Source organism: Colossoma macropomum, unplaced genomic scaffold (genome assembly GCF_904425465.1).
Source record: "Colossoma macropomum unplaced genomic scaffold, Colossoma_macropomum, whole genome shotgun sequence".
NCBI lineage: Eukaryota > Metazoa > Chordata > Actinopteri > Characiformes > Serrasalmidae > Colossoma > Colossoma macropomum.
In genome coordinates, this window is record NW_023494785.1 from 38327372 (window position 1) to 38350530 (window position 23159).

General features: G+C 39.0%; 1 protein-coding gene across 1 annotated transcript in view; it reads right to left on the reverse strand.

Moving 5' to 3' along the window:
* Window positions 1–23159, reverse strand: part of kcnn4 (potassium intermediate/small conductance calcium-activated channel, subfamily N, member 4) — a 71504-nt gene that overhangs the window by 15246 nt on the left and 33099 nt on the right. The window contains exons 3-5 of the mRNA XM_036593518.1: window positions 22237–22691; window positions 13607–13742; window positions 6210–6320 (exon numbers count right to left, since the gene is read on the reverse strand). Coding sequence (XP_036449411.1) covers window positions 6210–6320; window positions 13607–13742; window positions 22237–22691 — 702 coding nt within the window. The remainder of the gene's footprint in view (window positions 1–6209; window positions 6321–13606; window positions 13743–22236; window positions 22692–23159) is intronic.

Genomic DNA, 23159 nt, shown 5'->3' on the forward strand with positions numbered 1-23159 from the left:
CACAGACTTTAGGTACTTCACCCTCTACAGTGCACAACATCATCAAAAGACCATCAAAAACCACAACTGAATGCCATGATCTTTAATCTCTTGGATGGCACTGCACCAAAAACCAGACCTTCTGGGATGGATATCAGCAGATGGGCTTGGGAATATTGGGAATATTGTCAGTAAACATCATTCGCCGCTGCATCCATAAATGCAAGTAAAGACTGTACTATACACAAATGAAGTCAGTGGCAACACCGTCATGCGTGATTGTATTAGTAGTGACAAAATGGAATGTTTAATCATTTGTTTTAATAAAATATATATTATTAAGGTACAGGGTCATTTAAAGCAAAAAGATTTTAGTCTAAAATCCAAGTCAGTTAAAAATCTGAAACGGGTTGTCAACTCTGAACCAATTTTGTAGAATGATTCATATATATTGCTATGAAAAGCTCAGTCACAACACATAGAGCAGGAAAATGCTTCACATTTCACACAGATGTGCAGATAGGTGATCAGAATGATGCTAACAAAATCACGATAGCCCATTTAGCTCAGATGTCAGATGCTCCGTCTACATGTGGGCGGAGACTGCTGAGGCTGCTTCCTGGCACAAAGTATAGAAGCTGCATTCTTCAGTTTGAAAGCACTTCACAGATTTACATGTCTAGTGTGGACAAAATGTGGTGATGGGACAAAAGTACAATGAACTCCAGACAGACAATACAAAAACAGAACTGTGGCAATAATTCAGCTCGTCTTGTTTGAAGAAAGAAGCGTTGCGCGTATGACTCTAATAACACCTTCAATGAAGTACGAAGGTGGGAGCATCGTGAAATGGGGCTACTTTTCTGCAAACAGCACTGGGACATTACACACATCATTGAAGAAAGCATGGAAATATTAGAACAGAATTTGATTTCATCAGCCAAGAAAAGAGAGAAGATGGATGTTTAAATAAGACAATGACCCCAAACAGCCAAAAAAAGCCCAAGACTGTTTTCTAAAAAATAGAAGATACGTGGCCTAGCCAATCTCCTGACTTGAATCCCATTGGAAATTTAAGGAGAACTGTGAAATTGTCCATCAGATGGAGCCTCATAATTTAGAAAAATGTAAGATTTGTTTGCCAATAGAAACTGAACCACAATGCAACAAAATCAAATTACTTCTTAATGTAGATGTCTCAGAGTTCTAATTGCCAATAATAGCTTCACAGGAAAGTACTAACGTTATTATGTTGTCTGAATACTTTCAATTATCAATGTAATTTTTTTAAACACATCTTTGTTTATACTTACGAATGCATTTTTTTTTTAAATCAAAAGACATTATGTGTGTAAATTTGAGGTGGATATATGCACTGGAAATATTAAATATCAAAATATAAATATTAAATTGTAAATAACAAAAACAAAAGGGTCTGAATACTTTCCCACAGGCATTCCTCAGCTTTCTTTTTTATACTGTTCCTGGTGTCTTTGATTCTATTCCTGTCTTGATGTCATCCTGCTGACAGTAGCGTTATAACTCAGGACCTTTTTGATGATGTCACACCCCCTCTGGCAGTGTGATGGTGGTTATTATTAGGGCATCCGTCAGGGGCCGTGTCCAGATGTTTTCCTTTAAATCTATCAGGGCAAGACACTGACAGTGACAGTTAAAACCCTAACTTTCACAACCCATTGGTCCAGACTTTCATTACATACTCCGGTAACTATAAAAGAGAAGGCAAATTCATATACAAACCCAACTCCAAAAAAGTTACGACAGTAGGTAAAAAAAAAACCCAGAAAGCAGTGATTTATAAATCTACTTTGACCTACTTTGATCTACTTTTGACCTAAACTGGATCAGTTTGTTCCAAATTTTTTGGAACATGTTGCCAAAGCAAGTATAACATTAAATATTGTGTTTTTGTACCATTATCAAAAATAACTTAGTAATTCATACTATATACTATATACAAATATATTTATTTGTTTTTATTAGCATTTTACATACTGTCCCAACTTTTTTTAGAACTGGGCTTATAGATGGGTACTGGTATCGGGCTGATATCAGCAGAAAAGCCTGGATGGGATATTGGTAGATTAAAAAAAACAGTGAGTTTGATCCACTTCTGTAACAAATCTATCCTGAAACAGCACTCACTCCCACTGAGTTAGTGTATAGTTCTTCCTGTGTGGTTGACAGAATAATTCAATAGTTTTAACAAGATAGCCTAGCATGCCTACTGTTATGCTTATATTGTGATATAATTTTAAAAAATATTTAAGAGCACTGGCAGTTTTTGTAGCCACACTTATTAGTTTTTGTGAAATCTTATGCATTGGGGTTTTCTGATTTTGTGAAATGTGCAGATTCAGATGTGTGGATCCAGTCCACCAGTAAGGCTAATCTTCTAATCGTAGCCTTTCCTGGAGACTGCATCTAAAGTGTCCTCATATCTTCATCTTTGTTGCAGTCATTCTGGTCTATTTTGCTTGGTCATTCTGGTCTATTTTGCTTGGTCTTCATTCACCTGCAGGGTTGTAGCTGCAGCAATGGTGATCAGCTCTAACAGAGAACAGTCTGAGTTACAGCTTGCCTACTAAAAACGATGTGGCGTTCTTAATGACGTAATCAAATACTGCATGACTTTCTGCCATCACTGTATAACTTCATGTTCCGAATTCAGACAGTGACAACTCCTTTTGTGATTATTATCAGAGAATGTGTAGTGAGGGCGCAACAGAGAGAGTATAAAGTGGATGGGTTGCTATGAGATTTAGTGCAAAATCATAGTTTGTCAATGCGTAAACATTTTTATAGATAGAAATGCGCTCATTTTCTCAACACAGAACAGCATACAATATTTCAACACCACTAATTTTTCAGCATTTTCCACTTATAGGATGTTCTAACAGTGCCTGATGTACATTAATGACATCAGTAAGTGCAAACCAGTTCACTTAGCCAATAAGCTCAGCTCGCCAACCAATCAGCCCTCAGAAGCAGTAATGCTAGTGTCCTTCTGAAATGGAAAATGTGTTTTCCATAGAAAATTAGAAAGAAACAGTCAAGTTTTCTTTAATTTTAAAGGAAAAACTCATTATCCTTTCCAAAATTAAAGGAAGCCTTTCAGTTTTTAGCCGTTTAGCTCCATACAACCCCATTCTTTGAGGACTCATTTTGCAGCCACTCTTATGATTTAACGGGAGAAAGAGGAAGTGGCCAGACTCCCTTAAACCGGCTTTAAAATGACATGCACATACGCCCTCCTTAATGTTTAGAATGTTTAGCTGACTATAAGCAATGACTCCAATCAAGCCGCGATCTTCTGCCGCTTCTCTTAGTGTACATGCCTGTGTGTCCTTGGATTGCTAGCTATTCAAGAATAGGATCAAGAAACATTCAAAGACAATTCATTTGCATTTTCAAGCTTTTTTCTGTGGTTGCATGTCATTTAAAAAGTCGCCCAAGCACAAACAGACCCAGCAACTATTTCATTTCCATTGGCACTGCACTTTCAAACTGGCCCTAGTGAACCTGCATGCTTAAAATCCCTCCTGTTAAATCCAGTTTCACTACAGCAGCTGGTTTCACGCTGTTCTGTGTGGTTTCACCATCATAGCGCTAAGATTGGGAGGGTGTTGCCCCCCTCTTTAGTTTTGGGAAGGCTAATGATCCAATGCCCCTCCAAAGTTGGTGCCTATGCCAATTCTGAATATGATACATATCCAGCAGACAGAGATTAGGCTGAAACATGCTGTAGTATTCCTTTAAGAGGTTAAGGTCAATGGGACGCACCCAAACAGAGCCCACATGGCAGCAGATGCGAGGATGCGGCCTGTGACAGGATGTAACACAAGCCTACGGTGACATGTGAGGACATCAGCGGTGATGGGAAACTGTCTTATGCAACTTGTGCGCATGGAACACCTGACCACCAACAACAGATGCCCACTCAAAGCAACACTTCCCCCCTTTTTTATCTCTCTGTTTTCATCTATGGAAACTCTTCTAGCATCTTCCGCCAAGCGCGTTTATTTTCGGGCTTCTCCTTCCCTCTGATAAGCAAACAGATGGATCCTGTTAGAGGGGCTTAACGCGGTGCCAAACGCTCCCATCCTTTCAGCATCCATATTTCCCCCCCTGCTGTCCACTGTTACAACCCCCCACTCGTGCTCGCGCACTCACAGGACGCGCACATCAGCGTGCACACCGTTTCCTGTCCATGCCCAAAAGCATTCTTGGACTGACACAAGTCCTTTTCCTGACAGGGACCTGATTGTTTCCTCCCTTTGACGCCTTTTGGAGACCATTAAGAGATCGGCAGGTTTTTTTTTTTTTGCCTGCCCACCCTAAGCTGTTTTCCCACACTGTGCTGCCCTTTGGAATGCCCTATTTAAGGAAAAAATAATATTATAAAAAGCCCCAGAAACCATAACACGCGTGCAACGCGGAAAATAACGCCACCTCCGCCCGTGCTGCTACGTCTCTTGGGCCGGTGCGCTTTTTGAGAATGTTTACCGTTTTGGTTTGAAGTCCATACTTAGGAACTTAACAAATACAGTCGTGCGCAAAAGTTACAAGCTTTGTTGATTTTCTGGATGAAAACACGTTTAACGCATTGTCTACAGAGAACACACTCATGCACAATTGAATGCACAATTACTTTTTATAGTCATGCTTCACATTTAGGGTCGCAAATGAAAGATTATGTCATTAATAAGTCATTAACAGCATGTTATTTATATACTAATTAAGAGTTCTTTTAGCATTGCTTATTACTAATTAATATGTACTAATATGTATTAATATGTACTTAGTAATTAGTAATTGAGTACACTGTTAACGGAATGTTTAGCTTGTTATTAATTCATAGCATAATTATTCATTGACTGTGCAGTAAACGCTGATACATAAAACACACAATGTAAAGCTACATCATTTCGTCAAGTTATTACTGAGTTACTGAGCTGCTGTAGAATTACACTCAGCAGTGAGGTACACTGCAACCTGCATATCGCTGTTGTCAGAAGAAAACCTTGTGTTTCCAAAATGGTAACTTTACAGCAGAAGAAAAAAACATACTCTACTTTTAATGTAAGAAATTTTTAACCAGAATTTTTTCCAGGTAATTTTGGGCTGTTTCTTTTGGTCCATTCGTCATAAAATGTACACACAATGTAAAGGGAAACAGGCATTTTCAAATTATGTCAAAAACTGAAAAACGTCAAAAATAGACGTACAAGGTTTTCTTCCGACAGCAGCGATATATAGCGTACAACAGCGTTGGCTAGGCGGTTAACCCTGGAGTATAAGAAAGGTGCACACACAATGGAAGGTAGGCCAGAGGCAAAGACAACACAAAGAGGGCGAGCAAAACAAGAAGAATATGCAAATCCAAATGCAAATGCAGGAGCCGAAGGGAAAGATGTTGAGATTACACTGACCAAACAAACACTTATCAAGTAAATCTGACACCTCAATTTCATTAAAATAACACTACAAAGTTTAACTGACCCACATGATTAAAACTGATTAAAACCAACAACAGAAGGATGTTTCAATAGACAGTTAACTAACTGTACAAATAATGAGCATTTAATTATTAATTTATTAATGTAATAACTAGGTAATTATAATTCAATTAACGTATAATTATCAATGAATCTGCAACCTGTAATGTAAAGCGCTATCCTGTTTATTTGTCGAAACATACTGAGAAAAAAAAAACAAACAGCAAGTGCTGTTATGAAAAAGTTATGGTACATTTTATGTTTTGTTCCATTTTTGTCAACAGAAAAGATGAATGTGTGTAAACTGTTTTAACAAAGCTCCCTGATTTGTTATAGCAACGTTTTGACCATTACAGTCTTCATCGGGCCAATCTGCTGTGGTCTTAACTTGGACTTAATGGCCATTTTGATGAAAGCAAAATTGTACCACACACCAAACTGGTGTGTATGCACTATAAATGTATCTATTATTTGTTATTCGTTATTGTGATATTGGCCTTTGCAACACTGATCTCATAGGAGCTCTAACCAATCAGGTGTGGTTTACTGTGTTCTGTGATCATCCTGACCAATCACAGTTCCAGATGGGCGTTTCTGTTTCTACAGCATGCAGCCATATAACTGCAGTTCTTGTATTCTGTCAAGTAGTCTTTGCGTGAAGTCCAGCTGAACGTGTTTTGGGACCTTTATGTGGCAGTGTATGCTCCTCACCTCTTTGGAAATCTGGATGTCCATCATGAAGAAGTGCACATGCTTCTCTCCTTTGTTTAGCGCAAGCTTCTTAGTCACAACTGCGACCAACATAGCAGTGCACGCCACACCCTGCCAAACACACACAAATAGATCACCATTTTTCCCGCCATCCCTCATTCTCTGGCCAACCAATTTTAGCTTCTACAATAATCTTTTACAACATATAAGAGCCCATAAACAGTTCCGTGTTGTACGATAAGATCAGACAATGACCATCCTGTTTACTTAATGATATTCTCCTAGAAGACATACATACAAACAGTATTTGCAAGAAAATGTGTAAAATTAACTTCTATATCATCACTATAATGACAAAACTGTATGTCTGAGTTGGCTTATATTAAATAAATGTGAATTCTCTTCGCCTTTTTTTAATCAAAGAGTTTGATGTATTACATAAACATCACTGTTCTCTTCATTTCCCAGTCGTTATGGCCTTTACATGTAAATGTAGCTGCAAAAAGGCTGTTTTAAATAAATTATTTTTGTGATGTCACAAAAACCAATGCATCTGGCTATTAAGCCTCCAGCAGCGTAGCCCTGGCCACTGACCATAAAAAAATGGGGTATTTCACCCTGGACTAGTTTTAAAATGAGACCCAATACAGGCAGCCAGATCGTAAAAGTCACTCGGATCAGTTGTTTACAGTGGTGGTGATAGGAACCAACGGTCGTGTCTTCTGGCTTTTTATGTGTAATGCTGATGATGTAAAATAGTGGAAAATCAGGAAAAATATTTTGCCTTATAATACCCTGCATGTACTTCTCTGCTGTTGGCTCTTAAAAATTACATTTCAGGCCAAATGTTCCTCTCAAAAGTGTCCAAACACAATGTTTCAGGCATCATACAGCATATTTATAACTCATTCATGTACTAACTTGAAGTGAGGTGATTTTTAGAGGCATTAGACGTTTCGGACGTCTGGTTCCTATCACCACCACTGTGAACAACTCTGACTTGGTAAAAGGGCTTAGAATGAATCATTTCACAGCAAACCGCTGTGAATGACTTTGCTTACATCTTAACCATTTAATTATGCAGGAAATAAAAATTTTGGGGCTTTTTTGCAACTTAAGGAGGATTTTCTTTTAAGCAAATTCAGACCATTTCTGTTGGTCTATTGATCCTGAAACATTTAAACAAAGCAAATGGCAATTGGGGTCTTCAAATGGTGTAAAAAACCCAAACAGTTTCTAGGTTTTGATATGACAGTGATGCGTATTGAGAAGTGATAGCAAGAAGACATTCATTAGACACAGCTTGAAAGTTAATGAAAGAAAGTCATGCAACCTCCATTCACAATCTAGTTATCTTAAAGAGCACGTTCCTGTTGCAGCAGTAATACAGGACATCGTTACCTGCTCTCCTCAACTGCTTGCGTTAGCAAAAGAAGGAAATGGAAAATTCAGTTAGTGCTGTGAAGACAGGCCATTCTTAAGTCATTGTGCATTAAATTATGTAGAAGTGTGTTTCTGTGGATCTGTGTCACGCATCCGTCTGGCTCTGACTCACAGATGGACTCCACTTCCCAGAATCCCGTGGGAGATCATGTGACTGTTGAGATTCCTCAATCCTTTAATCACCGCTCACAATCACCAGAATACTGATGTTTTGAAGCTGTTCTATGTGTCATACGACCAGTCTAGTTTAGTTTATAAGCCTGAACTTTGGATTAGGTTAGTCGTGAGGTGGGTCATTCTACAGAAACGTCCACTTTTTTATTTATCCATAGGAGTCACTGGTGTTACGCATAAGAAAGGTAACAGCAGTGACATTTTTAACACATTTTACACAAGTGCTGCTACAGAGCATCAAGCCATAAGTTGTCGGTCATGGAATATCCACTAAAATATGTAATTTTATTCATTTGTATTCTATTTTTCCACAATTACCTAAGAATAAAGTCGGTCACACCAGTGACTTCAACTAAAAGCTTCATATGAAATCATGAGCTAAATGTGAAAATCTCTGATAACTGAAAGACACAGTGGACTCACCATGTGCTTTTCTTCATAGATCCTCAGAAAACAGGTAAAAGGAAGTCAAGTGATGTCATCAGTGTGATTTTTATTTCAAAATAAGAGATTGTTTGTTACGCAGTAACACCAGTGACACGACTCCTGGGACCACGACTTTCATTATATATTTTATAATACTTATTTGGCATATGGCACATTACACGTGACTGTGAGGACGAGCACTTCTGTGGTGCTTGGAATTCTATATGATTGATTTAAAAAACACTATTGCTAATCTGTTGACTCAAAAAGGTGTAACTGTTAAAATAACTTATTGTTTTATTTGAAAATATGAATAAATTATAACCCTAACATGTCTTTCAAGTGTAATATATCTGTAAACGCTAGGGACACAAATATGGACGTTTCCATCGAAGGACTCAGGTATTGCTTCTCATTGCAGCGCTACTGAGCGTTTCCTGTTCGCCATTTTTGTGTATTTGACCCTGTTGCAGGATTTTGTCATTTTGTCCTTGCCCTTATGGATCCTGTTGACTTTGTTATGTTTGCCCTTTTGTGGCTTTTTGCTCTTTTGGATTTGACCTACGCCTGTTCACCGACCATGAATCTTGTCAAACCCTTTCCATCAAAGGCCTCGTTTCTTGTTTTGTTACCGCGAACGTCTGGCTGGCTCCGTCACGTTACAATCTGTTAACATATTTTCATTTAGAAAACCAACAAAACATGTTATTTGACCGCGGCGCCTAAACTTTTGCATATGGGGCGATCAAACTTTTGCATGTGTCATTTTGCGTATGATGTCGACCGGCTATTTCATTGAGTACACCTCCTTTTATCAACACTGTCCATTTGATCAGGTCCATTCAATAGTCAGGACACCCACAGGACCACCACAGAGCAGGAATTATTTGGGTGGTGGATCATTCTCAGCACTGCAGTAACACTGACGTGGTGGTGGTGTGTTAGTGTGTGTTGGGCTGGTATGAGTGGATCAGACACAACAGTGCTGCTGGTGTTTTTAAATGCTGTGTCCACTCACTATTCTCAGTCCAGCAGTGACACTAATGTGTTTAAAAACTCCAGCAGCACTACCATGTAGGGGTCCTGACCCCCGAAGAACAGAGTAAAAGGGGGCTAACAAAGTGTGCACAGAAAGAGATGGACTACAGTCTGTATACACACACACATATATATATTAGGCAAGTTTACCCGATGCTACATTAGTCTCACGGCTCCAGTGCAAAGCTAAAGAAGCACACGCCAGACAACAAACAAGTCTTGGTTGACAGCTGGGATGAGGGGAAAACGCATAGCTTTTATCAAACTGTTCCTTGAATTGTTTATTTGGCATATATACATTAGTAGCCTCCAAATCCACCAATCTTTCAACCTAAACAAAGGCTGCCAGATCTAAAATCATAAGTAATCTTTCAGAATCGCCCTGTCTCAGACAGTAGTTCCTAAAACCTTAAGAGGTGGCAGTCTGCGCAGATTCCTCTGCATAAGAAACCGGCTCAGGAGGAAACACATCCTTCCTGGGATCTGTCCACGCCCCATGGAGAGGATATGAGTCGTGTGAGCACCTCCCCAAAACAGATGGCACATGCAGGCAAGAAAATAGATCACACATGCTCCTGTACTTTGACCTGATAGACAACTGAGGCCTATTTAGACTTTGCCGCCGCATGTTCCTCGGTCTAACCAGACATCAGGGCTGTATGTAAACTTTCTGAGCATTTAGCGCTGGTGCTATAAAAGCTGCGAGTGTTGTAGCACAAATGAATTTTTTTTTGAGGTGTGATAAGATTGACATAAAATGATTCTAAAATGTCTTTATCTAATTATGACTGTTGTTGGAAGAAAACCTCTGATCTCCAAAATGATGACTTTACAGCAGAAGGAAAAAACCTTTACTTTTAATGTAAGTCAATGGAACCAGACCTTTTTCCAAGTAATTCTGGGCCGTTTCTTTTGGTCCATTCATCATAATATTTTACGTACAATGTAAAGGGCAAAGGGTATTTTCAAATTATGTCAAAAACTGAAAAACGTCAAAAATGGAGATACGAGGTTTTCTTCCAACAACAGCGATATATTTATTTTTGACTCTGTGTGTTTTGTCAGAATGGAGCATTTTGGAGAAATTTTTAAACAAGTTTCCCTTAAAAGCTTCCTTGACTAAGGATTTACTATTGCTTTTTAAAATAATGTTTTAAATATACACATGTATGCAAACGTTTGAACACTCAGCTCAAATTACACATTTCTACATAAAAAATAAGTTAAAACATCCTCCACATCCTCTACAGAGAACTAACATAAATATTAGATTTAATATATTAGACAAAATAAAACAGAAAATACATAATGTGCCATAACAGGCATTTTTTTGTTTTATTTATTCATTTTTTCCCAATATGTTCAATTCAACAAACAAACAGTAATTCTGCATTGTGCAGAAGTGCGTTTCTGTAGAGGATCTGTTCACCTATTTTCACTTGGAAGATCAACAAAACATGTCATTTGACCGAGGCGCCCAAACTTTTGCATGTGTCATTTTGCGTATGATATCGACCGGCTATTTCATTAAGTACACCTCCTTTTATCAACTCATCCATTTAGGTACACTTTATATTTCTACAATTACAGACTGTAGTCCATCTGTTTCTCTGCATACTTTGTTAGCCCCCTTTTACCCTGTTCTTCAGTGGTCAGGACCCCCACAGAGCAGGTATTATTAGGGTGGTGGATCATTCTCAGCACCGCAGTAACACTGATGTGGTGGTGGTGTGTTAGTGTGTGTTGTGCTGGTCTGAGTGGATCAGACACAGCAGTGCTGCTGAAGTTTTTAAACACCTCAGTGTCACTGCTGGACTGAGAATAGTCCACCAACCAAAAATATCTAGGCAGCAGCGTCCTGTGGGCAGCGTCCTGTGACCACTGATGAAGGACTAGAGGATGACCAACACAAACCGTGCAGCAGCAGATGAGCTATCGTCTCTGACTTTACATCTATAAGGTGGACTGAGAAGGCAGGAGTGTTTAATAGAGTGGACAGTGAGTGGACACAGTGTTTAAAAACTCCAGCAGCACTGCTGTGTCTGATCCACTCGTACCAGAACAACACACATTAGCACACCACCACCACATCAGTGTTACTGCAGTGCTGAGAATGATCCACCACCCAAATAGTACCTGCTCTGTGAGGGTCCATGGGGGTCCTGACCACTGAAGAACAGGGTAAAAGGGGGCTAACAAAGTATGCAGAGAAACAGATGGACTACAGTCTGTAACTGTAGAACTACAAAGTGCACCTATATAGTAAGTGGAGCTGATAAAATGGACAATGAGTGTAGAAACAAGGAGGTGGTCATAATGTTATGCCTTTTAAAGTGATAGTGTTTAGATACATGTTTAGCACAGAGCCTCAGCTAATTTAAAAATGTGAATAGGGGGCCCCATTACTGTCTTTTGCCTAGAGCCCTGGAATCATTAAATCTGCCCCACACCATGGGCCTGAGGTAAATCTGACAGGGCGTATGTAGGATGATGGCAGTAGCTGATAGTGTGATTCTGTTACAGGTGAGAGGGCAATCCCTCACCTCTATAAAACTAGCCCACTGTATTGTTCCAACTGGATTAGGAAACTTTTTTTTTTCCCTTTGGTTTTCCAAGACTTGGTTGGCAGGTTGGCACACCCTCTGGATTCACCGGTGCCAAATGCTATAAACCACCTAAAAATGGCAATGGTGGAAAGTGGTGGAAAAAGAAAAAAAAAGGGGGGAAAGCTTATAAAAACACCGTCCGAGGGAGAGTGAGTGGAGTGAAAGATTATTTTCCACTGTGTCAGTTTCAGGGAGGTGTCTGCGCCTGGCTCGGGCCCTGCGCTCCTGTCGTTTATCTGCTACGATCAGAAAACCAGGGATGGACGGAGGAGAGCCAGCAGCTCGGAGTACGCACGCATGCACATGGCTACAGACTGAGGACCAGATGTTGTCTTTTGTGCCAAGTCTCAGGTGCAAATAGAATGTGTTCAACCCAAAACGCACATAGCTTGTGTATAAAACTGGCACACGAGCAAGTCTGAATGTTCAGAACCAGAAGAGTAAATTAGGATTTTTGATGAACAAATAAGGAAATTAGCACGTGTAACAATAAAAGCTCCTTTAATTATATCTAAATTCTGCTCTTCCCCAGAGGGCAGTGAAGGGCCTGTGTCTAAGGCCCAATCCCATTTCTTCTTTTTACCCCTACCACTTATTTTCGAGTGTCACCCTAAACCCTTGGAACTGAGTGGCTGGGGTAGTGGCTGAAATCTTGCCCTACGAAATGGGACAAATAAAAAGAACACTTACTTCATTAACAGGCTACTAGCTGTGCTCTGTAGGCAACCCGGCCCATCTTCAGTGATTACAGAGGAGGGTAAAGTTCAGCTCCTCACTGCTGGCCTTTAGTTACACTTAGGGCATCATATGCCTTCAAAGAGGGGGGGGACAACTATTTATTATTGCCCACCCCTAATTCATTGGTGATACGAAGCTGAAGTCAGATATTCACCAGCTTCTTGTTTGAATTTTCCAGTTCCACCTTAAATGGTGCAGCAGTTACATTCTGGCGCTTCAGGCGTCAGAACTGCGGGACTATTTAAGGTGGAGCGGGAAAGTTAGCTAGCTAGCTACTGAGACATTAGCATGCTAATAGCGATTTTTTATGCTTGTTATAAAGAAAACGACCATAATACACTGAAACGACATTAAACTAAGACAATACACTGGTTATCGTAATTTTCTAACTGAGAAAATTCTCACATTTGTGTGTTTATTTGGTCGCTCGTGTAGCCGTCTTGCTGGTTTTTCTTTTTTTCTCATAAAACTCCGTTTGGCGTGTGCCTCTGAAAAACCTCCATTTGGACGGCCGTGTAACCCTGACACTTCACCCTACCCCTCTATCTCAACAAAAATTGGGACACCCTACCTCTAGACGTCAGGGTTAAGGGCTATGTGGTAAGGGCAAAGGATGAAATGGGATTGGGCCTAAGTCAACGTTTCTTGTTGTTTATTCCAATGAAAGAAACATAAAAAGACTACTGCAGCTGAACTGAATAAAACTTGTACTTATAGCCATTGTTTGTTTATTCTCTACTATTTCTTTGTGTAACTTTTTTAAATTACGTTTTTTTAAAGAAACGTTTTGGCAGTTGTTGAGTCAAGCTGGAGCTGTGAGTGTTACGTTCATGTCTGAAGTTAAAACAATGGCAATGATTAGAGCTGTAAGTAAAATCACAGCATACAGCATTTCATTTTTCTAGCTCAGAATCATTACAGCAAACATTCACAGCTAACCAGTGCAAACGACCGTGGCAGTATCATATTTACCATGACGCCTGTAAAGAGGCAGACCACTTTGCCACAGCTGGTTTCGGGGGACACATCTCCGTAGCCCACAGTGAGGAAGGTGATGGCGATGAGCCAAAGTGCTGTACCCATGTCTCCTGTCTGCACTACTTCCTGCCTACAGGGGGAGACACACAGACAAGGGGGCTGAGTTAGAGAGCACAAGAAGAAATAGGTCTAAACAGATCAGCCTACATAATAAAGATGATTGATGCCACTGATTTTCTTTTCAATTTACCAACAAGAGTATTAATACGTTTACCAATAGTTTACTGTTATACAATACTGTGTAAAAGTCAGAGTTTATGTTACTTTTACTTTTATTTAATTTCCAATCAAAACAGCCATTAAGTTGATCCATTTTTCAGCATTCTGCAAAAAAAAATCAGTATTTGATGTGTCCAGTCTTGGCCTTTATTACAGCTTCTGTTCTTTTCAAGAGACTTGTTTTTTCAAAGAAACCTTTGGAGATATTTTTCCATATCTCCAAAGTTCATTTGCATTTTCTGCTTCTTGCAATTCAAATAATTCAAAACTGAGCTGAAGCAACTTTTGCTTTGTGACATGGTGCATTATCAGAAGGAGCCAATAGAAGATAAACTTTGGCTATGAAGGGATGCATATGGTCAGCAACAATACTCAAATAGGCTGTGGCATCCAAGAGATGATTCACTGATATTAACAGGGCCCAAAGTGTGCCAAGAAAACATTCCACACATCATTACACCACTTCCACCAGCCTCGACTGTTGACACAAGGCAGGTTGGGTCCATGGATTCAAGCTATTGGTGCCAAATTTTGACCTTATCATCTGTGTGCCTAAGCAGAAATTGTTATTCATTAGACCAGACTATGTTTTTCCAATCTTCAGCTGTCTGGTTTTGGTGAGCCTTTGCTCAATGCAGCCTCAACTTTCTGTTCTTGGCTGACAGAAGTGGAACTCGACATGATCTTCTGCTGTTGTAGCCCATCCACCTCAAGGCTCGACGTGTTGCACATTCTGAGATGCTGCTTACTGGAAGTTTTTTTGTAATTGCACCATTGTGAATAAACTCTGAATGTAAAGAGACTGTTGTACGTGAAAATCCCAGGAGATAAGCAGTTATAGAAATACTCAAACCAACCTGTCCAGCACTGGCAATCATGCCACGATCATTTTTTTTCCATTCTGATGGTTTATGTGAAGATTACCTGAAGAATTCTGGGCCATATCTGCATGATTATATGCACTGCACTGCTGCCACATGACTGGCTGATTAGATAATGCATGAATGAGTATGCATATATACACATACTGACACGTGACAAAATAAGAGAAAAATAAATAGTGAATGTCTTAGTAAATGCCATAACAAGTCACCAGTGCAGCTTCTGGGTGCCAAGGCAGAGATGCTACAAGTCTCTGGAGCTATAATGGATGGATGGAATATGGTTCTTCCACAAGATGTTCACTTGGTTGGTTGTTAATGATTGTGTTGGAGCGCTGCCTAACATGTCAGTCCAAAATGTCCCACAGATGTTCAATAGGGTTAAGATCTGGTCACATACGTTTGCTTGACAAAAGCCATGGTAGCCAAATTGCATAGAACAGTTTGTAAGCAGCTGATTTAGTGAAACCACATGTACCAGTAGGGATTTTAAGCATGCAGCGTAACTCAAAGCATACAACTTTGAACTGGGTGACTTTAAATGTGTATGTCAATTGAATTGGCTGTGTTGCAGCAACTTTTTAGGAACATCAAAAGGATCAGAATCTCTAAAAGCAGCTCAAACTGGGCAACGAACATCAAGTTATATGTGGAGGCACTCAAAGTTTCAGCTTCTGAACGGTGGATGTAGCTCTACACGCTTTCACTTTTCCAAAAAGGACAGTAGCCCAGTGTTACCGTCAGCCTCTTCTGTGAGTAGCAAGGAGATATTATTCGCACTTGAAGACATTCTGCCTGTTTTTTTTTGTGCTTCGTGTCATGAGGAGGAGCATCTCCAAAATCAGTTTACACTGAGTTGGGATGAATGAATGAGACAGTTGCACCACATGTAACTACTTTCTAAGGTTAAAACAACTAACATTTCGTACCGTGTATTAAATATTTATGAACACAGAAATGTCAGTAAGCTCAGCTGTTCCTGAGTGGTGCAATGGACGTGTCGCATTAAGCATGTATAGTTTTGATAAAGGAAAAATTGTGTCTGAATATTCCACATTTTTCTGCCGTTTCAAGGAGGGATGGTACAGAACTGCAGTCACTGTATGTCTTCTAGTAACTACAATATCATTACAGAAGTGTATGATAATGAAAATTAAAATAATAAATAATTATCACTGTCAAGACAAAACCTTATATCTCTAAAAACGGATTTTGACAGGATAAGGAAAAAAAGATACTAACTTAGAATTAAATGGATTTTGTTCCAAGGAAATCTGAAGCACTTCTATTGGTTCATTCATTACAAAATGCTTGTACAGAATAAAGAGCAAAAAGCGTTTTTTTTCAACCGAGTCAGCGTGGACACAAAGGATTATGGGATATGTGAGACAGTGGAGGATACATCTACACTGCCTTCAAAAAATGGCCAAACTGAGGAACCTGAGTTCTCGAACATTAGCTGCAAAATGCAATTAGATCTCTATAATGACCAATATACAGCTTCTCCGTTGTTTACTTTTTACTGACCATTTAGAGACCGGTCAAGTAGAGCAAACTCAAATGTGTAGGGTTGAAGCACACTGACTGGCAGTGGTGAGCCAGGTTGTTTACACAACTTGGGAGACGCCACTGTCAATCATTTCACATTCTGACATGCCCCTTCCAGTTCTGAGCCGGCAGCAGCTTGAAATTTTAGCATTTATCTACTACTAAATTGTGTTAATTTATACATGGTTGCTGTCCACACTGTTAAAAATGAGAGGTCAGCTCAACTCAAAATTATATAGTAACTAATTTCATGGCTTTTCTTGAGTTGACTCAATTTGAGGACACAAGAGTTCAACTCAAACTTCTTAGTTGAGTCAAAAGTTCTCTTAACACCTCCCTTAGTTATACTTATAATGTAAGTTAATTTTATTTCAAGCAATGTTTACAGCATTTCCATTGGTCCATTCATCAGGAAATTGTCACACATTGTAAAGGGAAGCTGCTGAGCTCAAATGATATACAAAAAATAAAAATCGCAAAATATGGAGACAGTGACGATACATTTCTGGACTATAAAACTAGTAAATGCTTTTTACGCAGCACACTGTTACTATTTAAGCATTTGAAACCATGTTTACAGGGGCTTTAACTCAAGCAGAAACATATAGAACTGATATTCTTATCCAGAACTCTGCTCTGTAAGTTCCATTACCTGGGAATGATGCTTCATAACAGTGTTATTTAAAAGAAACAAATGTCTGTCACTTTAGTTTAAGAGCTTCTATGTCAATGCATTCTACTCATAAAATATCTTATGTCATCTTATGAATGCTGACATAAGCCGTTCATTAATATTCAGTTACTGATTTTCAATACTTGAGCCAATGTTTATGCATGCATTACGAAGTTGGTAAGACTTTACATTAAGGGTAGCAAATTAAAGATTAATTACATCATTAATAAGTCACGTAATGCATGAATTAACTGTTCAATAAGAATTGGTTATTACCAAGTGAATGGTTACATACTTACAAATTAGTAATTGACTACACTGTTAAGTGACGGTTTAGTTTGTTATTAGTTTATAGCGTAATTTCTCATTAACTGCTGCTAATTGCAAGTGTGTTAACTCATATAATTAAAATATGAACATACCAGTACTTATGAGTTAGAGCTCTTAATCTGTCAATCAATCTACTGAATTACATTTCTCTCCACTGTGCAGTCTTGTATGGATCTTGGGAGATATATAACAGGACATATGGCAACTGAGAAATAATTGTGATAAAATAACATACAATACATGCAGCTTATTCAAAGAATGAAATGAAATATGCACATATTTACTGTATTTGTCATAATATTATCTTACTATCTTACATTTCAAAAAGTGGTTCTTTTTGAAGTGATACCATGGAAAACCCACTATTGTCTCTGAACAAGCTGTCATTGGATGAGATGTGCAAGTGTGAAAGACCCATTTTAGTATAATGAAAACTGAATTGCTCTTGTTTCCTGTTTGGTTTATTGTGTGGAATCATTTAGCATAAATGTTAATTAATAATGTAGGTGTTTTTTTTCCACTTTACTTGAGAAACACAAAAATAAGTAGAGAAAAATTAAGATACTGGAACTAATCAAGTCTTAAGATTAAGATTAAGTGACCCTTAAAATTACACCTCCGCAATCTAACCCATCCATGCAGTGAAACACCACATACACACTAGTGAACACACACACTAGGGGGAAGTGAGCACTCTTGCCCAGAGTGGTGGGCAGCCCTATCCGCAGCACCCAGGGAGCAGTTGGGGGTTGGGTGCCTTGCTCAAGGGCACTTTAGTCACGTACTGTTGGCTCAGGGGATCGATCGGCGACCTTCCGGTCACAAGGCTACGACATAATGATAAATTCATAGTGGGAGTTCATTACTGGGAGGGACACAAAGTAGCCTTTAATTAATAACAATAAATCAGTAATTATCACATCATTAATTGACCTCATAAGTTCATATGTTACTTCTTTATATAAGTAAACACACTTCAGTTCATTAATGGTGTAATACGCAGTTAGTACACAGTTAATGTTAATCACTTAACAGAATACTCAATTACTAATTACTAAGTACATAAAACGTTACTAAGTCATAACTGTTAATGAACAGTTAACTCATTTAAATCATTTGTAATTATTAAAAACAGAATGTTATTATTAATAATGCAATAAGTAAAAAGTGTTATCAAATAGGACAACAAAGCCACAAGTCATACACTACATACAGTCAGGTCCATAAACATTTGGACATAGACAAAGTAATTGTTATTTTATATTTATTTTTTCAGGGACTTAAATTAACTGGACAATGGGCTGCTCAGCTGTTTCATGGCCAGGTGTGTGTCATTCCCTAATTATTTCACTTACAAGGTCTTGATTTCAAGTGTGGCATTTGGAATTGGTTGGTATCTGCTTGACTGTAAGGCAAAGCAAATTTATTTATATAGCGCTTTTCACACATTGCGGTCATTCAAAGTGCTTTACAAACGAGAAAATAGAAAAATAATTCAAATTAAAATTTAAAAATGTAGGAAAATAGAAATTTAAAACATGCCCTTACAGGAGAGAGGTGCAGTAGAGCTCAGAGAGTTTTGAACTGAGCTGAAAACTACTCAAATGGCAATGTTTTCAGCCTGGATCCACAAGTATTGGGGTTCTTTTAATGCTCTCCATCAACTGGTTCCATTTAGGAGCAGCACAGTAGCTGAATGCTGCTCCTCCACGTTCAGTCTTTACCTTCGGCAGTACTAACTGACCAGTTCCTAATGATCTGAGAGTTCTGCTTGGCTCATATCACTGCAGCACATCAGATAAACGTGCTGGTCCTGTACCATGAAGCGATTTATAGACCAGTAGACCAGTAATAGCATCTTAAAGACAGGTAGCCAGTGTAAGGATTTAAGAATGGAGGTGATGTGTTCCCTTCTTTTAGTCCTAGTGAGACTCTGGCAGCCGCATTGTGAATTATCTGAGCTGTTTTCATGGTCTTTTTACAGTGAAATAAAGAGGGAATAACATTCTATGTACAGGCTATGTATAAAAATGGTTGTAATTCCTACAATGTCAAACTCACTTGGATGTAAACACCCTCAAATTAAAGCTAAAAGTCTGCAGGTTGAGCTCACATTCATTATTCAATATGAAATTCTAATTCCTGAAAACAACAAGCCCACTCTTACCCCAGATTATTCAGTTTACTCAACTCCAATAATGAGATTTTCACTACATTCATAGATTCACACTGCTTATTTAAGTGCTTTTGACCACCCACTAAAACTTACTACACATTGCATGTATTTGATGGAAATGACCTTTTCCTCTCTAGGCCGCAATAAAGAAGTTTCCCGAAAACAAACGGAAGCATATGGTGCTCGATTTCACACGCTATGTCCAGTTGCCAAGAATTAAAGGAATATTTGTCAGACTTCCTGAAATGGACCTATTTATAACAAACCTGTTACTAAATATATTTTCCAAATTAAGACTTCAAATTGACCATCAACGGTGATGGTAAAAGGAATCAGCGCCCAGTGCCTGACGTGCTTCTAAGTGTAAATACGTACAAATGTGTATTCAGCTGGCAGCTCGTTTCTTTTACGTTTTGACGAACAGAGATAAATATGCTTTATGTAAATTACGTCATTAGATTTTTATACACTTTGCTTGACAAGTGTGCATCAAAAGTTTTTGATATATCTTGCATTGTGTACACCTTTTCTTTTTTTTGGCTCCTTGATTTTTTTTCATAGCTCATTATAAATAATGGACAGAATATGCAGGGAATGTATTGGCATTGGTCAGTTGGTTATCATGTCACAGCTATAGTTACCATTGAAGGAGCAGTAATACAACAATTATGCAACAAATAGCTTCTAAAGGAGGTGCACTTAATGAAGTGGCCGGTTTATGCAGTTAGTCTATGTACAGTAGAGGTGGCACCTACAGAAATAAACAAATGTAAATGAAAAAATAATGCAAAACAATATACATAAACCATTAAAGACACAAAGGGAATATTTGGGAATATGTTCTTCAAAGTCAATGTGAATTGAAAATCAGAACACATTTTTCTTTGTTAATGTGACATATTTTCCAGTAAAAATACAGATTGTCAAAAATTGTACCACAAAATACAACAATATTTATTGCGATGCATATTTTCTGTAGTCTCTGGAACAGTATTTGTTTAAAGCTTAATTTTAAAATTGGTTTTACTTTTTAAGACTGGGCTAACCTTTTAGCATCTGCGCACTTTTCTTACTCTTTCACTGCATTTCTTGGTTTCACTGGAAAAACGTTAATCAAATTAACATTTCTTGTGGTGTGCCACAAGGCTCTATTTGAGGGCCTTTGCTTTTCTCTTTGTACATGTTGCCTCTAGGTAATGTCATCAGGAAACATCAGTTTTCATAGGTATGCTGATGACACATTTATGCTGATGATACATTTCCATTTCTTCTAAGTATCAAGACTCTGTTGACAGGATTGCCAGTTTTGTATCAGATATTTTGTAGAAAATTACACAAAACATTTCCTACAACTAAATAAAAAAACCCTGAAATATTGTAATAAAAAGCTGTTTTGTGAGAAAGTAGACCTTTTTACTTTGTATACCAAACCTGAAGTTTGACAATGAGTGTAGTCTTGATTCTAAACTTATGTAAATCCAGTCACTAAAGTAGCTTTTTATCATTTGCAAAAGAGAAACGTTCATGCATTTGTTACAAGCAAAGTTGATTACTGTAATGCTCTTTTTACTGGGCTTCCCAACTCGTACAAAATGCAGCATGAAGGATTCTAACAAAAACTACAAGAGAGCTTTTATCACCTCCATTTTGAAAAAACTGCACTGGCAGCTTATATGCTGGTAAACGGTGATGTATTCATGCTCTGATGTAAAGGAGCATCCAGGAAAGGTCTAGTCATTTATGACTGAGGACGGGTCGAGGCTCGCCATTTTATCAAAAAGTTCATCAGCAAACAGTCCAACTGCTTAAGAACAATGTTCCGTAATGAGCACTTGCAAGGATTTTATGTATTTCACCCTTTACAGTGCATCTGAATCTTTGAATCTCATCAAAATATTCAGGGAGCCCGGAAAAATCTCTGTGCGTAAACCAACTCCTCGTGACCTTCGATCACTTAGACTGCACTGCATGAAAAAGCGGCATGCTTCTGTGATGAATATCACCACACTGGCTCAGGAAACCTCTGACAAACTGTTGTCAGCAAACACTGTCCGTGACTGCCGCCACAAACGCAAGTTAAGTGGAAGCCATACGTCAACAACGTCCAGAAACCCTGCCGACTATGGACTTGAGCTCATCTAAAATGGACAGATGCACAGTGGACAGTCTATCTTTTAGACTGTTTATGGAAATATTGGACGTCATGTTCTCTGGCCAAAAGAAGTAAAGAACCATCCAGATTGTTACCAGCATAAAGTTAAAGGTCTGTTGTGGTATGGGGGTATATTAGAACTTATGGCATGGGTAACCTGCACATCTGTAAAGCACCGTTAACAATTAAAGATATATACATTTTAGTCGCTGCCTTTTTTAAGTTACAACAGCATGGCTGCATAATCAGAGAGTGGGTTCTAGACTCCGTGGCGCATTATGGAGTGCAAAATATGACAGTAAAGGCCCCATGTTTGTGCAGTTGAAGGATGTATAAATGAAGAATGGCAAAAAAGTTCACTTTCAGAACTGGACTAATTGGTGTCTTCAGTCCCCAAATGTTTATTAAGTGCTGTTAAAAGGAAAAGTGGTGTAACACACATATTTACAAACAAAAATAAATTAATAAAGTTTACTGTTAAACCTTGTCGCCTGTCTGTAACTCACTTTGAGCTGCCACTGGTTTGAAAAGTACTCTATAAATAAAATAATTATTATTATGTTTGCATGAATGAGTGCATTATACCTCTCACACAGCCTTAGCATCCAAGCAGCGGAGAGCCAGAACAACATGATGAAGACCAGCAGGGTGCGGGCTGGGTACTTGTTCATGAGCACCTTGAGCACGAAGCGGAAAGTGAAATTGATGTTGTTGAGAGAGCCGATGCTCCTGTAGGAGGCACTGAGAAGGACTTTGCTGTGGAGGAGGATGGCTCTGTGCACAAGGTACAAGCGCAGGAACATCAGGCCCGACAGTAGAAGCTCCACCTCCATCCACGTCTCCCTCTGGCTCTGGCATAGGCAGATGGGTGGGACGGAGGTGTTCCACGTGAGGACGGGCGATGGCACCCCAACATCAGGCCCCAGGTACGAGGCTATTGGGTGGATGGCGCAGACCAGCAGCTCCAGAGAGATGCCGAGCACCCGGTTGGTTGTCATGGCGATGCGCCAGTCCACCTGGTTGTGGTCTATGATGAAGAGCTTGGAGAGAGAGAAGAACAACATATTAAAGCAAGTGATTGTGAATGATGTAATTTAGACAAATTTAACCTTACTCTAAATGTAGCTGATCACAGTGTCTGAAGTCTGCTTCTAGAGTTTGTGCTAGCTGTGAGGATAATGAGGCCAACGTTGCCTCAAACCTCATCAAGGAGTTAAAAGAAGTTCCACCGATTTTTGAACGTGAAGATGTGGATGTGAGTGGTTTGATTCGAATGACTTTGTTTACATCTCGGCTTGCAGAAATTCTGAAAAATAGGTCAAGATTTTCCCTCAAATAGACTTGACCATCAGCAGACCATCAGGCAGTACGCTTGGAATCTAATGAACAAAGTATGTGCATGCATCCTGCCTCCTTATTTCCACCAATGTTTTTGAATGCTGAGTCACTCACACACTTCTCCCTGGGCCTGACCTAGTCCCTTGCCTTGACCCAGTCTCTAGACCTGT